The sequence below is a fragment of the Lycium ferocissimum genome, chromosome 4 (assembly GCF_029784015.1).
Source record: "Lycium ferocissimum isolate CSIRO_LF1 chromosome 4, AGI_CSIRO_Lferr_CH_V1, whole genome shotgun sequence".
Classification (NCBI taxonomy): domain Eukaryota; kingdom Viridiplantae; phylum Streptophyta; class Magnoliopsida; order Solanales; family Solanaceae; genus Lycium; species Lycium ferocissimum.
Window position 1 is genome coordinate 37,681,640 of NC_081345.1, and position 27,841 is coordinate 37,709,480.

The 27,841-nt window shown below is 34.8% G+C and overlaps 3 protein-coding genes and 1 non-coding gene across 4 annotated transcripts; 2 read left to right on the forward strand and 2 right to left on the reverse strand.

Moving 5' to 3' along the window:
* The first annotated feature begins 347 nt into the window (after nucleotides 1-347).
* LOC132054015 (uncharacterized) lies at nucleotides 348-3,398 on the forward strand. The gene is made up of 5 exons (XM_059446100.1): nucleotides 348-487; nucleotides 1,524-1,616; nucleotides 2,120-2,424; nucleotides 2,530-2,963; nucleotides 3,045-3,398. Exons 1-5 carry the CDS (start codon nucleotides 348-350, stop codon nucleotides 3,396-3,398), a joined length of 1,326 nt encoding a protein of 441 aa, XP_059302083.1.
* A 1,549-nt stretch (nucleotides 3,399-4,947) lies between these two features.
* On the forward strand, nucleotides 4,948-5,107 carry LOC132054955 (U1 spliceosomal RNA). The gene has a single exon (XR_009414429.1). It is a non-coding gene; the product is annotated as a U1 spliceosomal RNA (small nuclear RNA).
* A 6,649-nt stretch (nucleotides 5,108-11,756) lies between these two features.
* Nucleotides 11,757-13,189, reverse strand: LOC132052729 (uncharacterized). The gene has a single exon (XM_059444398.1). It carries the CDS (start codon nucleotides 12,910-12,912, stop codon nucleotides 12,004-12,006), a length of 909 nt encoding a protein of 302 aa, XP_059300381.1. The 5' UTR covers nucleotides 12,913-13,189; the 3' UTR covers nucleotides 11,757-12,003.
* Nucleotides 13,190-19,716: 6,527 nt separating this feature from the next.
* Nucleotides 19,717-26,600, reverse strand: LOC132052730 (probable 2-carboxy-D-arabinitol-1-phosphatase). Its single transcript, XM_059444399.1, has 9 exons — nucleotides 26,174-26,600; nucleotides 24,395-24,500; nucleotides 24,042-24,258; nucleotides 23,826-23,944; nucleotides 23,237-23,335; nucleotides 21,336-21,389; nucleotides 21,150-21,248; nucleotides 20,952-21,059; nucleotides 19,717-20,322 (listed from the first exon to the last, which is right to left on the reverse strand). Exons 1-9 carry the CDS (start codon nucleotides 26,506-26,508, stop codon nucleotides 19,945-19,947), a joined length of 1,515 nt encoding a protein of 504 aa, XP_059300382.1. The 5' UTR covers nucleotides 26,509-26,600; the 3' UTR covers nucleotides 19,717-19,944.
* Nucleotides 26,601-27,841: the final 1,241 nt, after the last annotated feature.

Consider the following 27,841-nt stretch of genomic DNA (forward strand, 5'->3'; position numbering starts at 1 on the left):
CTAGTGGATTAACTGATATTGGTTTTAGTGGACCAAAATATACTTGGTGTAATAACTGGAGGCCAAGCAGAAGGATGTGGATGAGATTAGATAGAATGCTAATCAATGATAAATGGGCTCAAATGTTTCAAAACAATGTTGTTAGACATTTGTCCAGAACTGGCTCTGATCACACAACCCTTCTACTCAAATGTTTTAACAATCAAGACAACCATATCAAATATTTCAAATTCCTGAACTTCTGGATAGAACAAGATGACTTCATGGAGGTGGTTCAAAATTCTTAGTGTGATCAAATAAGGGGCAATTCAATGTGTATCCTGCAAAATAAATTGAAAAGACTCAGCATGGATCTCAGTAACTGGTCGAGAAACAATATTGGTAATGTGAATGAAAAAGCTAATGAATGGGAAGCCAAGATTGAGATCTTGGAAGATCATAACATTATGCATAACAATGAACATCCAAGGGAGGAGCTCAACAGAGGGTATGCTGAATATATTAGATGGCTTACTATGCAAGACTGCGTGTTAGAACAGAAAACTCAGCTCTAATGGTTCAAAGATGGGGAAAAAAACACCAAGTATGTCCATAGTGTTCTTAGGAATAGAAGGAGAAGGGTTCAAATCCACATAATTCAAAACCACAAGGGCAAATGGGCTCAACGAGAAAGCAACATTAACAGAGCTACAATAAAACACTTCAAAAGCAGTTCAATCTCAACTATCAGGAGTCCAACAGCAGAGTACGGGATTATATTCCTAGAATCATCAGGGATGAATAAACTGATGCCCTTAACAAAATCCCTGAAGAAGAGGAAATCAAGCTTACTATTTTCAATATGAGTGCAGATAGTGCAGCAGGTCCAGATGGATTCAATGGTAAGTTCTTTCAACACTGTTGGGATATTATCAAAACTGATATTATTGCCTTTATACATTAATTCTTTAGAGGTAAGAACATGACTAGATACTTTACACATACATGCTTCACTTTAATTCCCAAAGTTGACTCCCCTAGTACTTTTGACTCCCCTAGTACTTTCTCTGATCTAAGACCTATTAGCCTAAGTAATTATACTAACAAAATCATCTCTAAAATCTTAGCTAATAGACTTAATCCCATTCTAAGTACTCTGATATCTAAGAATCAAAGTGGTTTTGTTGCTGGTAGACTAATAATTGACAATGTCATATTGACTCAGGAAATTGTCATGACATTAATAATAAGAATAAATGAGGAAATGTGATTTTGAAACTTGATATGGCTAAAGCCTATGATAGACTCTCCTGGTCCTTTTTGTTTAAAGTGCTAGATAGATTTAGCTTTGATGAAATTTCGATTGACCTGATTTGGAGGAGTATTTCTAATGTTTGGTACTTTGTCATTGTTAATGGATCAAGACAAGGCTTCTTCACATCTTCTTATGGTTTAAAACAGGGTGATCCTCTTTCCCCTTCCCTATTTATAATTGTTGTTGAAGTCTTGTCTAGATCTCTTAACAGTCTTCTAATGAATCATAGTTTTATTCCTTTCTCTGTGCATGCTAAGGGTCCTCAAATTACTCATCTTACATATGCTGATGGCATAGTCATATTCAGTAGTGGTAACACCAGGTCTATAAAGCTTGTCATGAAATGCATTAAAAGATATGAAAAAGCTTCTGGGCAATTGGTCAATATTGATAAGAGTTTTTTTCTTACTAGTCCAAAAACCAATGCTTATAGGATTAATAGAATTAGGAATTGTACTGGTAACTAAGATCATCAAGAGACTAAATAGTTGGCAAGGGAATATGTTGTCTTGTGGAGGTAGATATGTACTTATTAAAAGTGTCATTCAATCTCTTCCTATATATGCTCTCTGTTATTAACCCTCTTATAGGTACAATTGAAATCATAGAGAAGCACATTTGTAATTTTTTCTGGGGCCCTAAGTATGGAAAAAATAAATACCATTGGAGTGTATGGAGTAAGTTATGCTTCCCTAAAGAAGAGGCAGGAATTGGCATATGAAGCATGTAGGATATTGTGGATACTCTCACTATAAAAAGATGGTGGCACTTTAGAACCAAGAAGTCTATTTGGGCTGATTTTCTGATTGCTAAATATTATTCTAGAACCAATGCTGTTGGCAAAAGGTGGATACTTGGTAACTCTCAAGCTTGGAAATGTCTTCTGTTAGCTAGGGACAAGGAAGAAAAGTGCATCATATGGAAAATTAACAGAGGAAACAACAACTTCTGGTGGGATCAATGGATAGAAAATGGCCCTCTAGCAAATATTTGTCCTGAGCAGATGCAAGGAAGAATATCTAAACTCAAAGTGAAAGTTTTTCTCACCAACAACACTTGGAACCTGCAGAAACTATACAACACTATTCCTGGACAGATGGCCCTTCACATAAGTCCTATTGAAATTGGAAGTGGCGAAAAAAGATGACTATGCTATATAGAATAATTCTGAAGATGGACAATACACCAATAAGAGTGCAAGAATCTTATCCTTAAGAATGTATGGCACAGTGCAGTTCCATTCAAATTCTCTTTCATATGCTGGAGACTATTTTTTGGCAAACTACCTTTCAATGAAATCAGGGCAAAATATGGGAACCAGGATGATATAGGGTGCTTATGTTGCAATACCTCTCAAGTTGAGACTATTCAACATGTTTTTGTTGAAGGTGATGCTGCAAAAAATTTATGGAACAAGATTGGTGCATCTCTGGGGATCAAACATCAATTAGTACTAGTGATTGTGGTTATGCAAAAATGGTGGAACAGTAAACCAAGAAACAGGGTTCATAAAACCTGCTTACAGATTGCTCCTGTGGTGATATGTTGGGAAATATGGAAAGCCTGGACATTATGTAGATATGGTGGGAAAATCAAGTTCTATCAATATAGCATGGTGACTCAATGTATGCTGAACATCAGATCTGTGCTTAACAATACTTTCCCCAAGGTGGCTTTTGAGGGTAAGTGGAGCAGTATGTGTGAACATATTGAAAGATTTAAGCCTATGATTAAGTGCACAACTGTTTAGTGGAACAAACCTGGAGAAGGGGTAGTCAAATTAAACACTGATGGAAGCTATACCAGTGCTAACAACAAAGCGGGCATTGGAGGATTTCTTAGAGATGAACATGGAGATTTCACTATGGCTTTTTCTAAAGCAGTGGAGTGCACCAATAATAACCAAGCTAAAGCTTTGGCTGCAGATTTTGGTATCAAATGGTGTTTTCGGAATGGATTCAACAACTTTCATATTGAGTTGGACTCTACTGCAATTACCAATATGATCATTCAAAAAGATACCAACAACTTAAAGTTGAAGCACATCATTAATGCCATCACAAACAGGGTTAGAGGTGCTAATGCTACAGTTCTCATTGTCTAAGAGAAGCCAATCATGTGGCTGATTTTATGGCAAGGAAAGCTACAACAGAGGACAATGACACCATATTTCTCCACTACAAAGATCTTCCCAGGAAAGCTAAGGGACTGATCCAGTTGGACTAGCAACATATGCCCACCTTTAGAAGGAGATTTGAAAAATGTAATTTCTTTGTTAGTTAATACTTATATAACCTTAAGGAAGGATTTTTGTATAGGCTAATTCCTTCCTAAAGATTGAAGCTTCAATCTATTTTTGTAGACTAGAGGCAAGTAGACTGGAGGCAAGGTACTATGTCCCCCTCTAGTCATTGTAAGTTTATCTTATCAATTTATCATGGTAGGGGTCTAGCCAAACCCCCCACACCATTAGGCTCACAACCTAATGTTGATGGCTTTTATAAAAAATAATAATAAAAAAAAATCCATGCAATGTTTCAAAAGTTTTGGGTTCAGATGAACCCAATAGTGATACTCTGCATCCGTCTATAATCATAACTTTTGGCGATCCGTCAGGATTTGCGGTCAATTTCTCACCCGTAAGCTATTTTTGTAAAAAATTATTTAGACATGGTCAAAATTTAAACAGTAACACAGAATCAGCCTATTAGTAGAAATCTACATGAATTCTTTTCTTTGGGGTTCTAACTCTTCTTTTTCTAGCTTTTGGTTAAAAAGGAAAATAGAATATACAAACTAGCAAATATTAGTGTTTGAGTAAATACGAGTTTAAGAAAAAAATGTCTTTTAAATTAAATTTGTGTTCTTAAATATTTCATGAGGTTTATATGCCTACATATAAACGCATGCCATTAAGGATTGAATGAGAAATTTAAAGTTGAATTATTTTTAAATTAAAAAAAAATATCTTTTTTAGAGAGACTAATAAGGAGGAGAGGTGTATGTGAACAATTTTGTGTCTTTTCTTCCACGATAATGGGAAGGTTAAAACCAAAAGTGTACTCTATGTACCTTGAATAATACTAGTATATGATTTTCATTTACGCTTGAAGTTACTTGAGAATTCTTTCGCATGTGAGTTGTGATTAATATTAATTATCAGAACACAGATCACTGAAGCTATGGAACATATATACTTTTGACATCCTTTTTCCCCCTTCATATATCCTACGGCTAGATGCTAGGTAATCAAGAGCTGCTTAATCACAAGCCCCGTAATGACTAATACCATCTTCCGTATAGCTTCTATGGACTATTTTGTTATTTATTACAACTATATACGATCTAGATATCATAATGTGTTTCACTTGGTGAGAAAAAAAAGGAGAGAAATTCTATGTTTCCTACTTTTACAGTCTTCATATATTTGTGCATATATATATACACACACATCTATTACATTACAAACTTCATTCTTGAAGTTCATCTTACTACAAAAAGATCAAATAACGAAAGAAGGAAAAGCACGAAATTGGAACTCTTGAGAAGTCATTTTTTACTTAAGTGTGTGAGCTTTGTACCACACCAGCTGAGACAAATGAAAACAAGGTGCCGCAAGGTTACAAAAGGATATGATGGAGCTTCAAGCAAACATACTTACCTAGACGGGGTCGATGGGTGATCAATAAGACCCATGGCTTAGGCTTGTGACCTCCATTGCACTTTGGAGGGGTGCTTGCCTAAGGTCGGCCCAAGTGGTTGAGCCTATATCATAATTTGTGGCAGAAGGGGCCGGCGTTCGCGCGGCCCCTACCCAAATCTTAAACAAAATTTTCCTTCTATAAGATTGTCATCTTTAATAGTAAAACTAAATTAGTAGGTTTTCTTGGTTACAATTTCCAGGATTACAGCATAATCTTTTTTAAGTTTAAGCATGTAAAATAATCCTTAAGTTGCAAGCAATGGTAAAAAAATTTATTTTGGATCCATCCGGGTTTGTACACCAATTTGAAGCCTATATAAGGGTGAAGCGCTTTTTAATATGATTTTTTTTTCACACTTAGGACTCAAAATGTGAAATAATCCTTAATTTCATAATACTGAGTAAAAGGCTACGTTGTTTAAAGTTTCCAAGTCTAGTGCTCTACAACTTTTAAGAATGTGCTCTACAACTTTTAAGAATGTGACATGATCCTTAATTTTTTACTATGATATAATTTTCCACAAACCCTGGAGTCTAGAGGGTTCAGGTTGAGTCGGACCAAGACCCAGTACTTGGAGTGCAAGTTTAGTGGCGTGACGTCTGAGGTCGGGAAGTGGAGGTGAAGCTCGGTACCCAGGCCATCCAAAAGATAGGAAGTTTCAAATATCTTGGGTCTATTATTCAAGAAAATGGGGAGATAGATGATGATGTCACAATTCGTATTGGTGCAGTGGAGACTAGCATTAGGAGTCTTATGTGACAAGAAGGTGCCACCGAAACTTAAAGGCAAGTTCTACAAAGTGGTGGTTAGACCAACTATGTTGTACGGGGTGGAGTGTTCCAGTCAAGAGCTCTCACGTTCAGAAGATGAAAGTAGCGAAAATGAGGATGTTGCAATGGATGTGTGGGCATACTAGGAGGGATAGAATTAGGAATGATGATATTCGGAACAATGTGGGAGTGGCATCGGTGGAGGACAAGATGCGGGAAGTGCGACTGAGGTGGTTCAGACATGTGAAGAGGAGATGTCCGGATGCCCCAATAAGGAGGTATGAGAGGTTGGCTATGGACGGTTTCAGGAGAGGTAGACCGAAGAAGTACCGGGGAGAGGTGATTAGACAGGACTTGGCGCAGTCCTAGCTTACCGAGGACATGACCTTAGATAGAGGGTTTTGGAGGGCACATATTAGAGTAGAAGGTTAGTAGGTAGTTGAGTATTGTCACGCTTATCCTTCTATGCTTGTAGTCGTATTATTACTCTTGTAGTTTCTTGCTCGTCGATTTCTGTTACTATTTGTTATTTCTTCTACTTTGACTATTGTATTACTCTGTTTTTATGATTGTTCGTTATTCCTTTTTCGTCTGGCTTTGAATTGCATGTTCCTATCCGAAGTCTGCCGTAAAGCATTACTTGTACGCTGTTAGAGGTAATTAACATCACATTTTACCCCCCTCCTCAGACCCCACTTTGTGAGATTTCACTGGGTATGTTGTTGTTGTAGTAGTATATAATTAAAAGGTTTTCCTTCTTTACGAACTTATATGATTCATATGTATAACCATAAATACTGCGAAAAATCAAAGATAACTGGTACTTTGTTAAGTGATGAACAGCTGAATGAAAAGTACAACACAACATTCAATCCACAAAGTATAACATGTGTAAGGTACTCACTATTCATTGCTTTCAATTCTTATTTGATTTTTGATTATAGAATTTTAAGAATTAAAATCACGTCACATTTAAGACAATGCATATTTATTTTCTCCTATTTTGTCATTTGCCGATTGGCTTATATTAATAAAATATCTCCAGCATCTTATCCAAATGCTGATGTATGGCACCACATTAACTGAATTCTTAGTACACTATAATCATTCTAGAAAACAAATGCCACTGCCGAATAAATCGAAAGAAAATTTATGACAACTTTAATTATAACCATTAAGGAAATTAAATAGTAAGAATGAACCTAGAACGGTTAAGCAACTCTCACCCGCCCTGTATTTAATTCTTTTTTGGTACTATTTATTTCATTGGATAGGTGCAGGTTTTTGTACAATTTGGAGGTGGGTTCATCATGAATACTGTTTTAGTGTAGTACCTTTCTTATGATGAGATAATAGTCAAAATACCCCCCAACGTTTGACCAAAATGCCAATTACACACCTAACCTTTGCGTTGGACCTATTACCCCCCTGGATAATTTTTTTCAGTATTAAAATGCCCCTTTTTTGCGATGTGGACAAGAGCGTGACTACACCGCTCGGATTAAGCGCGTTATAGCCTTTAAAAAAGCATCGATGTGTTTTAAAAAAATCGCCACATAGATCGCCACATAGATAAATTTAAATTCTGCATTTTTAGGCTACTTCATCTTCTTCTTCACCCTATTTAACACCCATCTCCATTTTTTTGGTCAAAATAATACCCATTATAAATTTAGAGCTAGGATAGTTATTTTTCTTATAATCACTGTTTTCCCAAATCAAATTCAAAAAAAAAAAAATCTGAAGAAAAAAAAAACGAAAATCTGGAAAAAAAAAAAAGGTTGAAAATCTAATCTTGTTAAAGAAAATCTGATTGAAAGTTGCTTGTTTGGAGTTGCTACTTGTTGCTTGGTTGGAGTTGTTTAAGCACTAATTCTTTGATTTAGGGAGAAAACTAAACTCCATTGTTAGGAATTTGGAGAAAACGAAGAAACCAAGTGGGTTTCTTTAAATTCTTGATTGTTTGATCAAATTAATGGATGAACTTTGTTCTACTTGGTGTTAGGAAGCTTCCTTTCACATTTGAATTTTTTTCCCAAATCAAATTCAAAAAAAAAAAATCTGAAAAAAAAAAAACCGAAAATACGGAAAAAAAAAAAAAGGTTGAAAATCTAATCTTGTTAAAGAAAATCGATTGAAAGTTGCTTGTTTGGAGTTGCTACTTGTTGCTTGGTTGGAGTTGTTTTAAGCTAAGCACTAATTCTTTGAGTTGATTTGGGAGAAAATTAAAGCCATTGTTAGGAATTTGGAGAAAACTATGAAGAACACCAAGTGGGTTTTTTTTTAAATTCTTAATTGTTTGATCAAATTAATGGATGAACTTTGTTCTACTTGGTATTAGGAAAGCTTTTTCTTTCACATTTGGTTTTTTTTGGATCAAATTTGAGGAAGTTGGTGTGATTTTTTTTTTTTCAACTCTAATGAAGATGATGATGATGATGATGTTGATGAAGATGAAGGAGAATTGGGTATGGGTTTTTGGATCCTCATCTTGAAAATGGAGTGTGGAAAATTGAGAGATTTTTTTTTTTTGAAGAAGAGTAAATGGATGGAGGAAGGGGAAAATTAATAAAAAATGAGGGGAAATTAAAGATGTGGCACGTGGCGCGTGTGGACATGACGCGCACTTGTAAATAATTTGGGGTTGTCATATTGGACACATCAGCAAAAAAAGAGCATTTTAATACTGAAAAAAATTGTCCGAGGGGTAATAGGGCCAAAACGAGTTCGGTGTGTAGTTGGCATTTTGGTCAAACGTTGGGGAGTATTTTGACTATTATCTCTTCTTATGATCAACAAAGGATTGATATATTTTTACAACAAGCTGTCCCATTTTGGATCTGGACATTCTGGTCCACCTTCCTCCCTTGTCTTCTAGTGAACTCCTTGTTTTTTTTTTTTAATTTCTTTCTAATAATAACGGGGGTAAATTTCCTAAGGTCACTCGTGAGAATTGCCTATAATATCACTTTTGTATTTTTTTTAGGATTATCATATCACTAAACTATCTATCACTAAACTATCACTATTTTTTTCAGAATGTATTAAACACGCAAAAAAAAAATTCTCTCCTAGTTGACATGTCATGTCACATAAATTTTACTATTTTAATAATAAATTCAGTTAACTCATCAAATCCATTTAACTCAACTCAAACTCTTCTAACCAATCAATTTATGTCTTATACCCATTTAACCCAGTTAGAAAACATCAAACGGATGTAATTTTTATTTTCGGTTTTATATTTTTGGCACTTTGGCACCCTTAACGTATACTCCATTTTATGATTTCCTTCATATTTTTTTTTTAATGACATGCACCCTAATCTCTGTGTTTTCTTACAAAAATCATAAAAAAAATATTTTATTTATTATTTACAAGGGTAAAAACGAGAAAATCAGTACGCGAAACCCTCCAGTGACCTTTTGTCCAGTACTGCTCAATGGAATATTTGATATATGCCATGGATACAATTGGTAACTAACGTTTAGATTAAGTTCATTATTCATGGTCAATTATGCCTTTTAAATGTTTAAATTAAAAGAGTAAACAAAGAAAATGAAAATACACGAACTACGTTACTGTTAGTTCATCTACCAAAATGAATTTTCCAGATTTCTTTCATTATTTAAAAAAAATAAAATCATAGTAACGTTTTTAAGTTATGTGCTGGAATGGTTTTGTAACACATGGGATATATAAAATACTCAATTGAGGAGTACCGGACAAAAGATCATAAAAGGAAATAAACGTTAAGGGTGCAAAATGCAAAAAATTTAAAATCGGATATAAAACTTACGCTTCTTTGATGTTTTTAAACAGAGCTAAATGGGTATAAGACATGAGTTGGTTAGTTAAATTAAATGGATCTGGGCTTAATTAAATGGATTTAATGAGTTAAATAAATTTATTATTAAAAAATAGAGTTTTATGTGACATGGCATGCTAGAAAGAGGGTTTTGTATTTGTGTGTTTAATATATTCTGAGGACAATAGTGATAATTAAGTGATATTTTAGTCCTAAAAAATAAAAGTGATAGTTGTAAGCAATTCTCAATACATGAACTTTTAGGATGATGTTCAAATCAGGTTGCATGAATCCGATTATTCCATTAGGTGCTTGCTACCTGTCGACAATATGATTACCGAGAAATCACCATTTTTGTCCCTTGAAATTTCAACATTGGTGATCTTTCTTTATTTATTGACCACTAAACCATATGCCGACTCGTTATTCATTTTTCATGGTTCCTTGTTCAGTATTGACTGGAATACTAGAAAAACTAGTGCCTGTTATTCAGGCTGTGGCACTACTACTTCGCACATTAAATTCTTGGATGAAACATTAATGAGTCGATATATGGTGCTCTAAAGACTACTTAGAACCCGTTTGGATAGACTTATGGCTTTTGACTTAAGTCATAAATTAAGAATTTTAGCTTTTAATTTTTGACTTATTTTTATCATTTTAGCTTAAAAATAAGTGTTTAAAAATACTTTTTTATTTTAATCAAACATTATAAAAATGCTTAAAAGCTATTTTAGCATAAAAATGCCTGAAATAAGCCAATCCAAACAGGCTCTTATTGAACTCTTCTTAAGCTTCTTACTAGCCCCATCCTCACATTTAACTTTTGCGGTTCTTAATATTGAATTAGTTGTAAAGTTTTCATATATTTATTTATGCTCAGCATTAGGTTCGGATGAACTCGTTGCCGAAGAACTACATCCGCCATAAATAGAGAGAGACAAATGAACTAACTACTCCCTTCGCCTCAAATTATATGTCTTAATTCCTAAACATAATTGTCTCCCATTATTTATTGTTTTAGAAGTTTAAGATAAAATTAAGTACTATTTTTTTTTTCCATTTTACTCTTAGTAGTAATTGTTCTTGAAGACTAACACACAAATTATGGGGTGATATGATTGTTCAATTACCAATAAAGGATAAAGTAGTTAACAATTCCTTCTACCAACAGGGGACAGATAACTTGAGGCAGAGGGAGCATTACTTGGGGAAACCAATATATCCTAGGAACTTGGTTGGAACAATATTGTCATAGTTAAAGAGTGTGGTTACATACACCATGTTTCATGCTGCTTTTCTCGGGCAATATCATGCTATAATTCTTAGAAGTAGACTAAAATTAAAAGTTCTACAATGAGAAATGAGAGATCCAATTAAAAGAAAGAAAAGGTAATATGGCTCCATGACTGTGGTTATTATCATTAAAGATCCAAATAAAGACAAACATGCCAACATCCACCGTTTGAACCTACCTGGCAATCTCACTTTGATTGCCTTATGGGAAGGGAAGAAACTCACCTAACTCAAACGTGTGTATAACAATCTTTTCATCTTTTTGATTCCCTTAACATGGCTGTAAAAAATGGACATATTTTTCTTGAAAAATCTTTGTGTATGCTAATTGGACAAAGAAAATAGTAGAAATTAAATGAACATGAAGATCAATGTCAGGAGACTCTGAACCCTTTTGTCTACCTAATGACGATAATACCCTAGTCAAACGTGAATTCAAATTAGTCGGCAGATCAAAGCACAATGTACAATCTTCCAAATCCACAATTACTCTAAATCAAATATTTTTCACCTTATTTGGTATTTTGAAGTTGGAGTTGAAGATAGAGTTGTGTTTTCGTTATAGCCTTTGCAAAGAATATTTGGTTGTTTGAATGTATTGAAAGTGAAAAAAGTGACAAAAAAGTTTTGATTGTTTTTCAAATTCCAAATACAACTTGAAGTTGTAGTTGAAATTTTTATGACCAAACACCATAAAGTAAAAAAAGTGAAAAAATATTCCAAAAAAAAGTGAATAATTCTCATGGACAAACGGCCCTGAGGCATATTTTGTCTTTCCCTTTTACAACTTTTGCCTGCAAATCCACTTTCAAAAACTAAAGAAAAAATAACTAAGTCAAATCTCCAGCTGCACATAGAGAGTTTACAAACTTACAATCTCTCCATAAGAGTAAAAGCAACAATCTGTTTATATTTCTTAGAGCCACAAAAGTACAATATACAATGTCAAATCTGAAAGAAAAATTCTTCAAGTTATTTCCATTCTATCAAAGATCAGAACATAATTAACTTTTTTTCCTTTTTTTCCTCTAATTCCTTCCATGAGGGATGAAGTTTTAAAGGAGAAAATTCACATGAATGGGGTTCAATTAAAGAAGACAGAAAAATTGGAAGAGAAAAAAAAACTTTCAATTATGTGCTCTTAGAGGCATAGATCAGCAATGAGAATTCAACCTTATCTTGACCTTTTAGTAGCAATTTGTCTTTATCATCTAGCCACAATCTGCTATCCATTCCACTTCTTGTCCTAAACATAAAAAGTGCAATACCAGAAGCTGGATTAAAGAACCAATCATGAACATCCCACATTAAATCAACAAGCAATCCATCCACAAAAATACTCTGATTTCCCCTGAAGTTCCATTGCAGCCTTTTAACTCTAATCACCATCTTCTTATCAATATAAACTGATAAAACTGGATGCTTTAGACCTTCATTTTCGCCGCTACAACGAATTAAAATATCATGAATGTTGCCATTGTCACAAAATTGAGCCTTAGTTGAATAAAGGGTGTTGCCAGAAAAGTGTTCTTGTCTTGAAATTAATGAGAACTTTGCCATAGGATTTCCATTTTTCAATTTCCTTAGTGATGCTTCTTCAGCCATGTCACCAAGAATTAGGCCAAGTTGTGAGTCAACTGTGACAAGTAAATAATATCCATCAATTGGTTCAGGACCTGTTAAATACCTGGCTGCACACAAATCCCAGAAAATTTCAACCTTGTAATGATCCAAATCCATTGATTTGCTTCCCTTTTTCTTCCTAAAAAGACGCGAATTCGTGTTGAGTTTGAAGACACTTGAAGGGTCATCACCAAAGTGCACACTTAGGCCTTGTGTTACATTTGTTTTGGTCCAAGAAATTGTGATCAAGACTTGCTTTTTATTGGACAAAGTGACTTTGTACAAACAATTGACTGTGTTTTGTACTGAAGGGATTAAATTAGAGGGAGGGATACAAGCAGAATTTGAGTAACTAGAACAAGAAGTATCAGAGACTTGTACAGCATATTCATTGAAACAAGAAGCAAAGTCTCTCATTTTCTTGAAAAAAAAAAAAATCAGAAGGGATCTGAAGAAATGGAGGGTTATGGCTTTTTAATAGAAAGAAATAAAAGAGAGATTTGGAAGGACTTGTTTTGGAATTATTCTAATTGGGAAATTTCAGAGGAAGAAGGAGCTATAAATCCTCTTTCCTGACAGCAAACATGAAAGGTAAGTGTATTAAATATGATTCTCTATTTCTCTCTCTCACCTTAATATTTGCAACTTAGGAGAAGGGGAGAAAGGAAAAGAAAACAAGAACTTTAAGGCAAAACCTTTTGGAGTCCTATATTTTTTATTCTCTTTTGCCAGTTCATCTGAGATACTACTTATAAGAAAATAACGTAAAAATTAATTAATTTAAGTACCATAGAATAGTGGAGTAATTAAGATGGATGAAAGTCGCAAAGTGGAAATTAATGTGGTAGAAGTTGCATGTTAGTGGTCTAGTCTATTTTTCTTTTCATTCAGCTTCTTGTAATTTTATTATTGGATTAATGATTGACTAATAACTACCGGCAAGACGCAGCGGAGTTGCAATATTAATTAGACGCATTCAATAGCTTTTACTTAAATTCTATATTTTTATTAATTAGAAATTTTATTAAATATTTAATTGTGACTTGCGAGTTAGTAACTAAAAAAACTATCAGTTTGATGACAAATTTAGAAATTATAGACCTCGGACAAGACATGATTCAAAAACAATAAATTGTCAGTTTCTTGAATATCAACTGTTTGCATACAAAGAATTTGGACGTTCAGTGAATGATTCTTAGGGTATAATCCCATTTTGAATTGTGACTTGTGGGTATATATGAAGAAAGTTGCATATATTAAGGGAAAAAGGAAAAAAATAATTGTACACTTTGATACAGAATAAGTACTATGCGATACGTATCAAAAGAAAAAGGAAAAGAATAATTTTACCATTCAATAGAGAATAAGTGTAAGTTTCTTGTACACGACAAAGTCTCATGAGTAATGATTAGGTCTTGTGGAGAAAGTTTCAAAGGTGAAAGTCAAGTAAACTGAAGGAATATAATTCAAAGATCAAGCAGGTAGATGAACGAGATTTTCCACTGGTGGCAATCTTTAAATTTTCTTTTTACTACTTACGGTCTTTATTACTTGTCTTTTAAAGTTTATGCACGCCTCTCACAAAACATAATTTCTTAGTCTTAATAACAATAATAAGATCATATATATTTGCCTAAATGACGATTTATTTTTCTCTTGAACGTGTCACTAATTAACGCGCTACTTATTGGAGAGGTAAGAGTGAGTTTGAAAAAGAAAATAGTAACTATACTTGATGTTCTAACATACCAAATATTTTGAAACGACTTTAATCGACCAAATTAACTACTCCTTTTAGGACATGAGGGAGTAGTGATTTATTTGGATTTTGTTACAATTAAAATATGAAAGGGTAGTTTTTTTGTCTTCCATTTGGAGTTCGGTATCTTTATTGGAGTTCGATTAATTTGGATTCGTGTCGCAGGTCGTCCTACCATAATCCTTTGGCTGTGATGTGAGAGGATTATGATAGTGAGAGCTGGCCCCTAAAAATTACTAAATCAAGTCTGCTGACCCAACAACTCCTAACCCCAAAACATATACAGTACATGATTAAAAGCTAAAGGAATAAGGTTGAGTTATTTTCATCTTCTTTTATCCCTTTGAAATCTCTTTTTTCGTATACTGTAACAGCTTTTGTTATTTTTATCATCATCTTTATTGTGATATATATTGAGCGGAATAAGTAATCCTTTTAATGGTGGTACGCATAAATTTATAGTGCATGCAGTTGCAGGTGGGAGAAAGAACATTAAATTCTATTTTGTAACCCCCATGAATCTATTAAATTTTTATCGACTGCTTTCACATCACTGTCCGGTCTCCCAAGGCCTAATGAAGAGAAATTTATGTATCACAAAAAAAATGATAGTAATAAAATATCTAAAAGAGAAAAAGAAAAGAAATTCTTTAGCATATTTTATGCTAAAAGAGAAAATGCTCATCTGTTAAGTTCCGAAACGACATGGTTTTGAAAGAAGCTAAAATTGGGAAGGATGAATAAGAAGCTAACATAAAAGGGAAAAAGAAAGAACAGAAAAGAGAAAGATAATGAAAGGCCTAATCAGTTTCAAAGAAAAGCAGGTGTATTGTTATGATTAGTGTCTTAAAACGTATAAAAATTGTACTCTAATGATAACGCCTTTCTTAATGGTGGAAACTCTTTATTTCGGGGTTCAATGTTTCACCCAATTCAGAGCTAGAGCAAAACTTTAACATATTATGAGCCTATTTGAATGGGCTTAAAATAAAAAAAATACAAGCTGCGAACTTACGGCCAAAAAAAAAAAAAGTTGGTAGCTGGTAACTTGCTTTTTTTTTGAGCATAAGTTGTTTTAGAACTTATAAAGTTCTTTTTTTTTTTTAAGTTAAGTAAAACAAATGCTAACTTATTTTTGGGCTTATTTTAAGCCTTGAAAATGAACATAATTTGTGCATTAATATTTCAAAAAAAAATTTGAAAACGACATTTATAAGTTGTTGAATTTATAAGCTAAGCCAAACGGGCTCTATAACAGCTAGTTTCACTATAACGTGACTTCTCCGGTTCACCCTCCAAAAATAAATCAATAAATAAATACGCGAAAAAGAAAAAGAAAAAAAGAACCGAGAAAGAAATGCTTCATAAACAAATTCTTCTAATTGAAATGAAAACAACATGTGATATCTAGTATTAAAAAAGCATATAATTCAATGGGGAACATTAATATATAGTATTACCTTCGATCCATATTAACTGTGTTTTTATGCGCACCACTTAATGTATTAAAAGCATTCACCACAAGATAAATTGTCCAAATTAACCTTTATATCTACTTGAACATTTTATTTAATTAGCATTCCGCTAATTGAAACAATAAGGGTAAATTTGAAAAATAACTTCTTATTTTTCTATATCAAATATTATTAAATTAATTCAATTTAATTTGCCAAATCGACTAATATTTCGGACTAGAGTAAGTGTCTCTCTGGATATATCTTTTTAAGTAAAAGTACGGGCTAGCCACTCCACTTTTGAGTTCTCTAATTGAAAAGACTATATCGACTATCAAATTCCACAAATAAAATTTCATGATAATATATGGCTATGAAATTTGTTTTAATTATATTGGCTAAAAAGTGATTATTTGTTATTTTACCATTTTATTGAGTGGGGTGGTGGGATAACCCCAGATCTCAGTTCCTAGGGCACAGATCTCCCATTCTGGTAACAATATATATAATCATATTGCACACTAAAGAATTTGCTTGAAAGTGGGGCAAGAAGAAGATAAAATGATCAATTGATGAAGTAAATTTCTGTTATCTATTCACTTGTCATATGGTCCACAATTTGTACCTATCTAATCCTTGGATCTTCCACGAACAGCATAGTTTTTGTTAGGTTTTGTTTCAAGAAGATAGTCGTCCCCGTTTTGGTGAGAAAAAAAGGACTATAGTATTATTTATTAATAAATAATTTGTGCTTTTATTTCCAGCAATCCCATTTCGTTAGGCAGCCAAACACTTTTTAACATAATGTCACTATCGATAAACTCCATATCTTGGAAATTAAACTGTTGAGTGTCTTTTACTTTTATGAAATCCTAACTTAGTCATTTAATTAACTTCTTTTCATCGTGGTTAAAACGCTGTAAATAGGGTTTCAACTTTCAACTGTCAAGCAGCCACTTATTGAATCTTTTTTCATAGTGGAAAGCAATCAACATGATGGATTCTGATCAGAGAAAGTCCAAAATTTTAAATTTATAAGTTCTAATTCAAGATAATGATATCAGATATTAGTTATTGAATTTTGAATTTAATTTTGGATGTATATAGTAACTTTTCAATACCAATATAGAGTTTTAATCAAAGTTACTGACTGTGCCCGAATCTGTATAGGGCCTTCTAGCTCCATGTATTCCTGATTCTAACTTCCAATTTTTTTATTTTTTTTTTAAATAATAATAAGACTGATAAAAAAGGTGTTTGTTTTGTCCAACAAGAGCACTCCATTTGTAAGGTAGTTGCCATGTATATAGAAAGAAGAAACTACTCTAGAAGGTGGAGGCAACAATGGAAAATTAATTAATAGAATAGAATAATGAAGATCTTACACTAAAGGAAATTTCTTCACTTTTAGCCTTTCAGCAAATCGAGATATTCTCTCAGTTCCTGAGAATACGTAGTACTATTTTAATTTAATTAATGAGTTCATCACTAACTAGTTAGGTGGCGTGCTTAAAAACCCATGCCTTTCACAATTACTAGTGAATATAACTTACGTAAGTTGACAATGTAAACTTTTGTTTTATACTATCAATTGAATGTAGCGTGTTATATATTATAGAAGGTTCTCTACTTTAACTTTTAAGTGACCAGTTTCACTTATTATGGACAATTCTGTATAATTATCTCTTATATATGAGATTCATTAAAAATCTGTTTACACTATTACTGTGTAAAAGCTAAATTCCAAATAAGAGAGGTCAAGGTTTAGTGAGCAAGTAGCTTACTTGTTTACAAGAATTTGTATAATTATATTACTTTGTTTTATTTTCTTGTGAGCAAAGACATCTTAGATCAAGCGTGTTTTGTGTTGGAGTGACAAGAGCCAGAAGACTCGGACTTGCAAACCCAACATTAGACACTTAACAACTATAAATATATATAAGGAGAAGAAAATATTTTATAAGTACATTTGTTTGGCATTTTTATTTTCTAGTTGCCATACTGACTTCATTATAATAATATTTCCAAAAGTTTCTCAAGAGGTGTTCTTTCTTTTTCATGTACGAAAGGTTTTAATTTGTTAAATTGACTAATAAAAAAGACAAGTCTTCGTGCATCGGTGCATGTACAGAGACTTGTCTTTTCTTATATTTATATTTTGTATTTTTCTATTCTTTGGATAGACATTAACTTGTAAAACATATACTCCTACTTTTCGGATATTAGAAATTTATGATTCAATGTTACTTTTCTTTTTCCCCACGATTGATCGTGGTGAAGGGTTAAATGTTTCAAGAAATGATGTAAGAAACCATTTTGGCAAAAATGAAGACTTTGTTGGCACTCACAAATGATAAGAATGGACAAATGTTTTGATCCAAATAGATACTTAATATATCACTTTTATTTGATATTTATATTTATTTTTTGCTGGAAATTTAATTAAAGAAACACAAAGAAAACTATACGGACATCTCGTCCACTTGCAACATGTGAAGTCCTTCTCTTATGCCATGCTTAATCAATTTTCCCATCTCCAATTACAAAATCAAATAAGAAAAAAATACAAAATCAAATAATATAATATACACTTTCTGCATCACCATTAATGTATGTCCAAAGTCAGAAACTATAATATTATTGAAGAAAATTGAGGGCTTTATCATTCTATAGCTTCTTGGAAGTCGTCCAATTGATACTTGTTTAAAGGAAAAAAGAATTACACCTTTAAATTCCTTGATCCTTCCTTTGAAGGCAATATCGTTCGTGTCATCTATGAATTGGTTACAAAAGTTAATTAGGTTATGGTATATTTGACTTCTTTTAAAATTAAAAAAATCATATCTTAAGCTGATTCTTGTAGTTTTTTACTTGTATGACTTTTTGAGTTGAGATCACTGCACGTTAGATTAGTATTGAGATCTCCAACAAAATGAATTCTTATTTAATTTCTGCAGAGAAGTAAGAACCTTCTTTTCTTCTTTGTTTTTGTGTTGGGTCAATTGGAGTATATAATCTACAGCTTTGTTGCTCAATTGATAGAGAAGTTGCCACTTTTTTTTTTTCTGGAGAAGTTGCTACTTGGTTTCAAGTACATGAAAGTATCTTTTCTTTTTGTAGGGAGTATCATAATTTATTTACTATTGATGTTAACAAGATTCTATAAAATTCACATGTTCTTAGCTAATGTCAACAACTACACAAGTGTAATGGACATGAACATAATACACTATGATTTATGCAGCGGATTTCTAATTTCAGATTGTCTCAACATATTTGGCACAGTACTTCTACTGGAATTTTATCTAACTTCCACAAATTTTAAATAATTCAACTTCATTTAACTATGCAAATATAAAGATATGTGCTACTTTATTTCTCGACCATGCCTATATCTCATAGAAAATAAATAATACCATAAAATCCTAAATCTGGTTTTGAAAACGCAAGTAGGTTGCCACGTCAGGCAACTCGTCTTAGATAATTTCCACGTGGCAACACTTCAGAAAATAAATGCCCGTTGGATCAATAACCCAATGCTTGTAAAATTGGCATAAACATCATTTTTTTCGTGTGGATTATCCTTCAAAGGCGCTGCTCTTTAATTTTTGGCCCTCAAATTGTTGGTCTTTAATTTTTGTCCTTCGCTTAAAAAAGTGACCGAAAATACCCCGAGGTTCTGGGTTCGAACCCCCGCTCGGTCAAAAAAAAAAAAAAAATTTTGCAAGGCAAGGCTTTCGCGAAACCTCTGCATTAAGGCCGAACATTTGCCTAAAATTAGGCCTATTTGCCTTAAGGCCTAATTTTAGCCAAAAGTTAAGGCAAACCTCTGCCTTAAGCCTAACTTTTGTCCAAATAGGCCTAATTTTGCTACGAAATTCTGCCTTGTGATTTATTTTTTATTTTTTTACTGAGCCGGGTTCGAACTCAGAACCTCGAGGTATTAGGTGAAGGGCAAAAATTAAAGACTAGCAATTTGGGGGGCCAAAATTAAAGACCACCCCCGAATAAGGACAATCGTGCAAATAACCCCACAAACATCAAGCTATTACATGGGATCAGTAGCCCAATGCTATATTACTTCTCAGTGGAGGCAAGATCACAAAAGACATGGCCTTGGAATTAAGAAACTGGAAATCTCATTTCCATTTATCAGCAATATATTCAGCTGACATATTTCTGGACTCTAATTTTAATTAACATTGTCTCAGTTCCACAACTATGTACATTCACACTTCAATATTCTTCATCCGCTTGTGTTGATCTAGTAATAGGAATCGACCATCTTCCAAGATGCGCTGTGTAGTTTATGCAGCGGATAACTCCTCTCCCCGAGGGTCCATCAGGAAAATCAATAACACTAATGCTGCCTGCATTCAGATGAAATGATCCCAACCATTCCTTTGTCAGATTTAAACAGTGTCCCATCATTGAAATATGAAGTGCAGGATGACCAACAGCAATGACTATATTGTCTTGGCCGTCAGATCTCTGTGATAGTTCATACAATAGATGTTTCCATGCTTTCCCTGATTGATCCCATAAAGATGTTGTGACTTCATCTTCCAATCTATTTAACCAACCTGATGGAACATTTTGCAGTCCTGATGCATCCTGCAGAGGAATTGAGCAGAGAAAATTAAGAGTATGAAAAACAATCCACTGCAAAATTAATTTTGCACGGAGAGGAACACATATAAAGCCTGACAATGATGTTGCAGGGTGATTTACATACTGTTAATAATCCACAAAAAAAAAAAAAAATCTACGTCAGTTTCTAAAACAAAGGAAATAGTATAGGAGCGAGCTACAGGATATAAACAAGTGAATCACTAAAATCCGCAACATAAAAAAGTTAAACCCGGCAGCATCACTAGAAGAACAATTCTGATCACAGACTAATTAATTGACTGTTCTGTACTTGTTAAATTCTATTAAGGAATGATCGAGTAAACCATAGACCGATACAAGGTTTGGAAATCGTTAATTCCAAAACCAACCCTTTTGGTAGTAGAGTGATTTCTAGAAAGGCTTAACTATGCAAGTATTTCAAACTAGAAACCGAGAAATAATACAAGCTGAGACATCATTTTATGCAAAATTTATTCGGAGCGAATCAAGAAGAGTTCTCTATGACTTTGGATGCATCCTTATGATTTTATCTTAAGAATGTTTTGCATGCAAAGCTGTTAATAAATTCATCAACTTGTTTCAGTTTAGGAAATCAGCAACGTGTTTCTTGCCTTCTCTGATTGTGTAAGAATACTTTCAATATCTAGATCTGGTATCTGCTTTGTTTCCACATAGCGTGGGATACAGTCAGCTCCAAGGCAGTCAGCAGCTTCTTGAACCTATAATATTTAGTAAAAAATTTGTGTCAAGAAAACTAATGCTATTTCTATAAAAGATTGTCAACCGACATACTATCTGGATGGCCATACTTTGGTGATTGTGTCAGCTGTCTCTACAGATGCCATTTTAGTTCCACTGACTACGGTATTCACTTTCAGATCGAGAAGCAGCTCTGCTATTTTCTGTGCCTGTCATCCATTTTAATAAAATCCTGTAAGATTGTGACACCCCCAATATGAAGCTGAATGCTATTATAGAAAGGAGAACCATCCTACCTGTATATTTCCAAGCATGTTCATGGGGCCATTGCCAGTATACGGCATACTACTCTGTACACATTTCAAATTCCATGAGAAAAGAGCAGAAAATGGTCAAAGCAACAGATAAGGATACCAAAAAGACAATAAGCAACAACATTCATAAGGTGCTTAAGCCCCATTCTCAATTTTCTATGTCACCGAGGATAACATTTTAGAAGCAGTATTGAGTATTGACACATTCCAGATCAGCCAACCAACACAGTTTTTCCCCCCTTTTTCTTTTACTTAACCTGTGTGAAAGTGACCTATGATTTCCTATACCATCCTTCTCTTTGTTTATGCTCAGGTTGAAAATTCACTGTTAAATTCAAAAATTGTCCAAAGATAGGATTTCGTTTAAACAGATGTTAAAGTCCTCGAGCAGATATATCTACAACAACCAAAAAATACCCAGTTGAATCCCACAATGTGGGGTCTGGGGAGGGTAAAGTGTACGCAGACCTTACCCCCACCTTGGAAGGTAGGGAGGCTGTTTCTGAAAGACCCTCGGCTCAAAAGAAACAAGGGAAAGAATTCAGATACGGACAAGCAAAACAAAGCAATGCGAAAATGAGAAATAACAAGAGCAAAGAAGTCATGATAAAACAGCATGGATAGACAAGACCCAACACATAAAAGCAGTATAATAATACTTCCTAATACGGGAAAGAAATCCCCGCGGCCCCCCACTAGCCCTCTACCCTGATACTCCACCTCCACCCCCTCCTATCCCCGGTCATGTCCTCGGTAAGCTGAAGTAGCGCCATATCCTGCCGAATCACCTCTCCCCAGGCCTCCTTTGGCCTACCTCTCCCTCTCCTCCGGCCCACCACTGCCATCCTCTCACACCTCCTCACTGGCGCATCTTCGCCGCACATGGCCGAACCATCTCAACCTCCCTTCCCGCATCTTATCCACCACAGGGGCCACACCCACCTTATCCCGAATCACTTCATTCCGAATCCTATCTCTCCTGGTATGCCCGCACATCCATCTCAGCATCCGCATCTCTGCTACCTTCATTTTCTGGACATGAGCTTTCTTAACTGGCCAGCATTCCGTCCCATACAACATAGTCGGTCTAACCACCGCTTTGTAGAATTTTCGCTCGAGCAGATATATCTGCGGATGTAAAATCTTTATTTCATCTATATCTCTTACCATAAGCTAAAAAGTACAGTTATTAGCAATTCTGCAAGTACTTATAAGATAACTAAATTTCATGAAGTGCAAAAGTGGAAGCTCTAAATTTTTTATTGATTAGAGAGGAAACTGCAGTCCATTGCGAATAGAAGTTCCTCAAGTCATTGCAAAGGCGGACAAAATTATCTCTAGTATCTTCAAATCTCCAGACCCCACACCGTGGGATTTCACTGGGTATGTTGTTGTTGTATCTTCAAATCTCGACAAGTGCACTCTCCACCTCTAGAAAATTGAAGTAGGTTAGGGCCATTGGAATGGTTAGTATATAGCCTTATTTCATATTAATTTATCCAATGGTTTGTCTATAAGGGTGGTATTTTCGAGAATGATATCATGAGAGGGTGATAGAATGGACACATAAGATTCTTCTATCAGCTGAAGGCCAAAATCCAAGCACCGAATGAATGCGTAGCACTCAAACTAGTCTTTCACCAAAAATTATACGAGTCTTGCAGATTCAAACTTCAATAAGGATCAAAAGGCCCCTTTTCAGAAAATATACATGCTTTCAACTCTGCTCTGTTCTCACATAATTTTTTTCCCCAAGCATTAGTTGCTATTTCTGGGTCATAGTCTCATAGACTACCTTTTTATCTCACAAATATGAAATCGAGGAGCCTAATATGTCTGTTTATTGGAAATATAGAATAATTGGTCCATAGCCTATTGCATACCTGTAGGTCACTCTCTGACACTCCATGGCAGACAAGTACAATCCGGTTACTAGCTTTTCTTCCTGCAGAACTGCCCACTGCTACAGGCGATCCTGGGGTCTGCATTATCAAAAATTAAGTCACACCACAAAGATAATCAGATAAACGAAAAACCAGAGCCTTGAAGTCCAAACTCCAAATCAAGCCATAAAGAACAAAGATGCATCAAGTAGTTGAAAAACAAAATGAATAAAAAGAAGATTGAAACTACAAGTAATATGTTGACCTGGACTATCTGACAATCAGATGTAATACTCAGTTTCAAAAATTGCACTAAATAAGATCATGATGGAGTTAGCAATTAAAAGGCCGATATTCTCATGGGGCAAATGATATGTTCAGTTTATTTACATCAAGGTCTTTCAGCTGATGTAGTGGATCCATAAAGTCAAGGTCGGATTTCAATTTTACTGCATGAAGTACTTTGGGTATATAAGATCCTACCAACTCAGCTTCAGTATTACAGCATTTGAAACTTTCTGAAAGGAAGATATTTTAGGCTGAACTTTAATAGCCAAGATTAAATCAAAAGTGTTACCAGACAGGATACCTGATTTAAACGATTAAGGCAGATACTTGGGGTTCCGCCCTCAGGTTGTGGAGTGAAGTCCAGCACACTAACGCCACAATTGCTCTGAAGTAGAATCCTGAAGTACTCGGTTCCTAATCCTGATTGATGGTGAAACAAATGTAAAAACTAGGTTCAGACTGCTAGCTGATGCTAGAAACCTTATATTAAATTATGATTATATTAAGCAAAGCATACCCAGGGCTGTTGCAACGAGAGCCTGATTAACTGCATTATGAGCAACTACTAGGACAGACTTGCTTTCATGGACCAAGATTTTGTCCCAGCAGCTTTTAGCACGAGCCCACAACTCTCTCACTGGGTAGTGACCGTCAATGACGAAATTTGGTGCATCTAATTGCCATTGACTAAAAGCTTCACCATATTTAGCTTTTCCTTCATGTTTCAGGAGGCCCTAGAGCAGACATATGTTTGCATGAGTGATCCACATGCAACAGTCAACAAGAATAACTTTTGCCATCTTGTTGCCATATTTACATATTTCAAGTCCAAGAGGAAAACACAGAGAAGAGGTGTAAAATAAAACTGACCTGGAATGAGTATAGGTCAATTTCCCTCATGTCAGAATCAGTAATGATCTCCTCCTCACGAGCACCCCATATTATTTCAGCTGTCCTCTTCGAGCGACGCAGTGGACTGGAACATGCAGGCCACTTCTGTCAATCATTTTGGAAACATAAAAATGAATAGCAAGAGACTCTTTTGTTCTACATGCAACAGCTAAAAGTGAAATTATCAAGCAATTTGTGGTCGCAGATTATTAAGAACAGACTACTTGAAACCCTTTAACTTCTCTCCGGCATTTAAGATCAAGGATAAAATTCAAAATGCACGTGCTGCAGTTAATCTGGAAATTTGCTTCTCCCTTATCTATTTCTTCAAATAATTAGTTTCTTCCTCTTTCCTTTGCAAAGAATAACCCACTAACAGATACAAGACGACTCCTCTGAGTGAAAGGTCACCAGCAGAAAACTCAAGAATACAGACACTAAAAGAGCAGATTATGTTTTCATTGTTATGAATGAAACCATGATACAGAATGCCTAAAATCTCACAGTGATCTGACATGTTTCTGCTCTTCAAATACATGACAGCCTAAAGTACTTTCGGCGTCCTAAGCGTGGATTCCCCAAATTCAGTTCTGGCTTACTGCCACACACTGAAAAGAACCACCCTTGCTGAGAGGTGAGTCGTAAAGGAGCCAAGTCAAGACTCAATCTGAGTTTTGAATACTGGAGTGCTCGAGCATATAGTCCTTGTCTAGTTTGATAAGTTAGTCCGAATAAAAGCCCCACTAGTATGGCAAGAAATTATGTTCGTGAAACGCTTTGTATGTGCACATTGGGGTTGGGACTTAGCATGCAGCTTCCCACTTTCTCCTCTAAAAGGAACTTCTTATTTCTTTCCTTCCACTTCACCTCAAAAGGAGAAATGTGGAGAAGATGGGTCCCGGAAATATAACTTAAATATGTAGTCAAGACCCCCACCCAACCCATAAATATAGAACGGACAAGATACTCCAAAAGGTGTAGCGCGACATACGAAATACACCAAAAGTACATTTTCTCAAATGTTTCCATACATATGAGTTAGGTCCACTTGAAAACATATCTACGCGTACCAAAATCCCTGTGTAAAAATGGTAAATGTATGCCGTACAATACTAAATATTATGATCAGTCTATTGCGACAAATGTGCAGTGTCTTACTTAATAGAGCTTCCTAACAAATGAAGGGGCTACTGTTTCTTTCCCTGGTCAGGAAAACCTACTCTACTAGGAAATTGCTGTTAGCAGATACAAGATGTTTGTGCAAGTTAAAGGAAAAATCAATGCTCCACTTCTTCATTAAATATCCCTATGCCTATCACAACTGCCAGTTGAGTACTCAGCAAAATTTGAAACTTGGAAATACTAAAACAACCAAGTAAATAAAGAATTACGTATTTCCATCCCCATATGACAATTTCACGGATTTGACACAACTGGAACCATGTTGGATCAATCAAACCAGTCCATCAGAAAAACCTATAAAGATTGTCTCTTTTCCTCAGAACCAATTACAACAAAACTCTGTGTTCTTGATCAACTCTTTTAAATGAAACCTGAGTTTCTATAATTGTCGATAACACTAATGTGGGACTTTGTTCGCACACCCAACAAACATTTGGAGAATTTTACTGGTGGCTACTCAGAAAACTGCCTGAGTTATTGAACAAGTGATCAAAGTTGTAATACTATCCCAACCCTCAAGTACTTCAATCATAAATTTGGTAGCATAAACATGAATCAAGAATTTGGGAATTTTACCTTGAAAAGCAGATATCAAAGGAGTCATCAATAAGCATTTGTCTGGAAGTTTCAGCTTGAGACTCTCCTTTAGAAGTAAGAACTGAGAAATCAGAGCTGCCTTGGATACGACCCTCTGCATTCCACGTGCTTTGCCCGTGCCTCACCAACACTACCCTTTTCGCCGCCTTTATTGGCGGAAATTCCAAACCCTCAGATGATGATTTATCGGTTTCTTGAGCAACACTTGAAGAAGAGCGTATAGCTGTAAATAAGGGTCTGTTTGGATTGTGAAAAGGTGAATTCTGGAGTGGTTTGCAATGGTTGAAGAAAGAGCTTGCAGCTATGGAGTACATACTGTAAATGGTGATTTCCTCTACTGTGTTCAACTATTTTTGGCGCTAAAAGACAGTGAATTTGGAGTTTATAGTTTTTATTTTATTTTTTATTTTGTATGTGGTTACCGTTGGTTTGGTTCGATTGAATCAGCTATAGCAAGAAAGGATGAGAAAAAGACAGGGCAGAAAGGAGTGACACGTGTTAATTTTCTTAATTTATATTTTATAAATTTACACTAACACCCCCGTAATCAAGCATCTTGGGTAAATTAATTATAGGTGACAAAAAAAATTTAAAATTAAGTTGGGGTAACTCAAGTTTTATTTATTTAGAAGGGGTGAAAAAATTTGGATTAGTGATTAGGGAGTTTTCCATTTTCAAACTTGCCCCAAAGCTTTGTTTTTAACACTTTTACCCCAAGCTTTGTTTTTAACACTTTGCCCTCAAGTTTTATTTTTAACACTTTGACCCAATCAATATAAACCCTAAAATACACCCTCGGCCCCCCGGCACCTCACCCTCGGCCCCCTACCCCACCCTCCCCCTGCCTCACCCCAGCCTCGCCCTCCGCGCCCTCCCGCCGCCCCACCTTCAGCCCCTCCCACCCCCTCCTCTTTTGTTGTTGCTGCTTTCTTCTTTCATTTAGAAAAAAATTGCTCAAGAAAAAAAACGAACTCACCCAATTTACATAATTTTCGGATCGAATTTCATTCATGTAGCACTGGCATTACTTCATATGTGATTTCCGCTAATTTGGTAAGTAAAACAATGTTGTTTTATTTCAATTATTCATTTAGGTATAACTGCTGATTTTCCAACAATTTACAGTAGCAGTTACAGTCGTTGCAACAAGTGCTAAAGATGCTATATAAGAGCTTCTGAATTTATTGCAACAGCTATTGTAGTTTCTGCAACACTGCAACAATTTATGCAGTTGTTGCAACTTCTGTACTTATCTGTTGCAACAACTACTAAAATCGGTATAAATAATTTAGCCTTTTTGTTGCAACAATTGTGGAAGCTGTTGGACAACTTCTACGCTTTCCAACAACTCACTGACTTGTCGCAACAAGTAGCCTCTGTTGTTTTCAACTATTTTTGGCGCTAAAAGATAGTGAATTTGGAGTTTATAGTTTTTTTTTTTATGTGGTTACCGTTGGTTTGGTTCGATTGAATCAACTATAGCAAGAGAAAGGATGAGAAAAAGACAGGGCGGAAAGGAGGGACACATGTTAATTTTCTTAATTTATACTTCGGAAAAGGGCCAAATATACCCCTGAACTATTGGAAAAGGGCCAAATATACCCCCGTTATACTTTGGGTCCAAATATACCCCTGCCATTATACTAT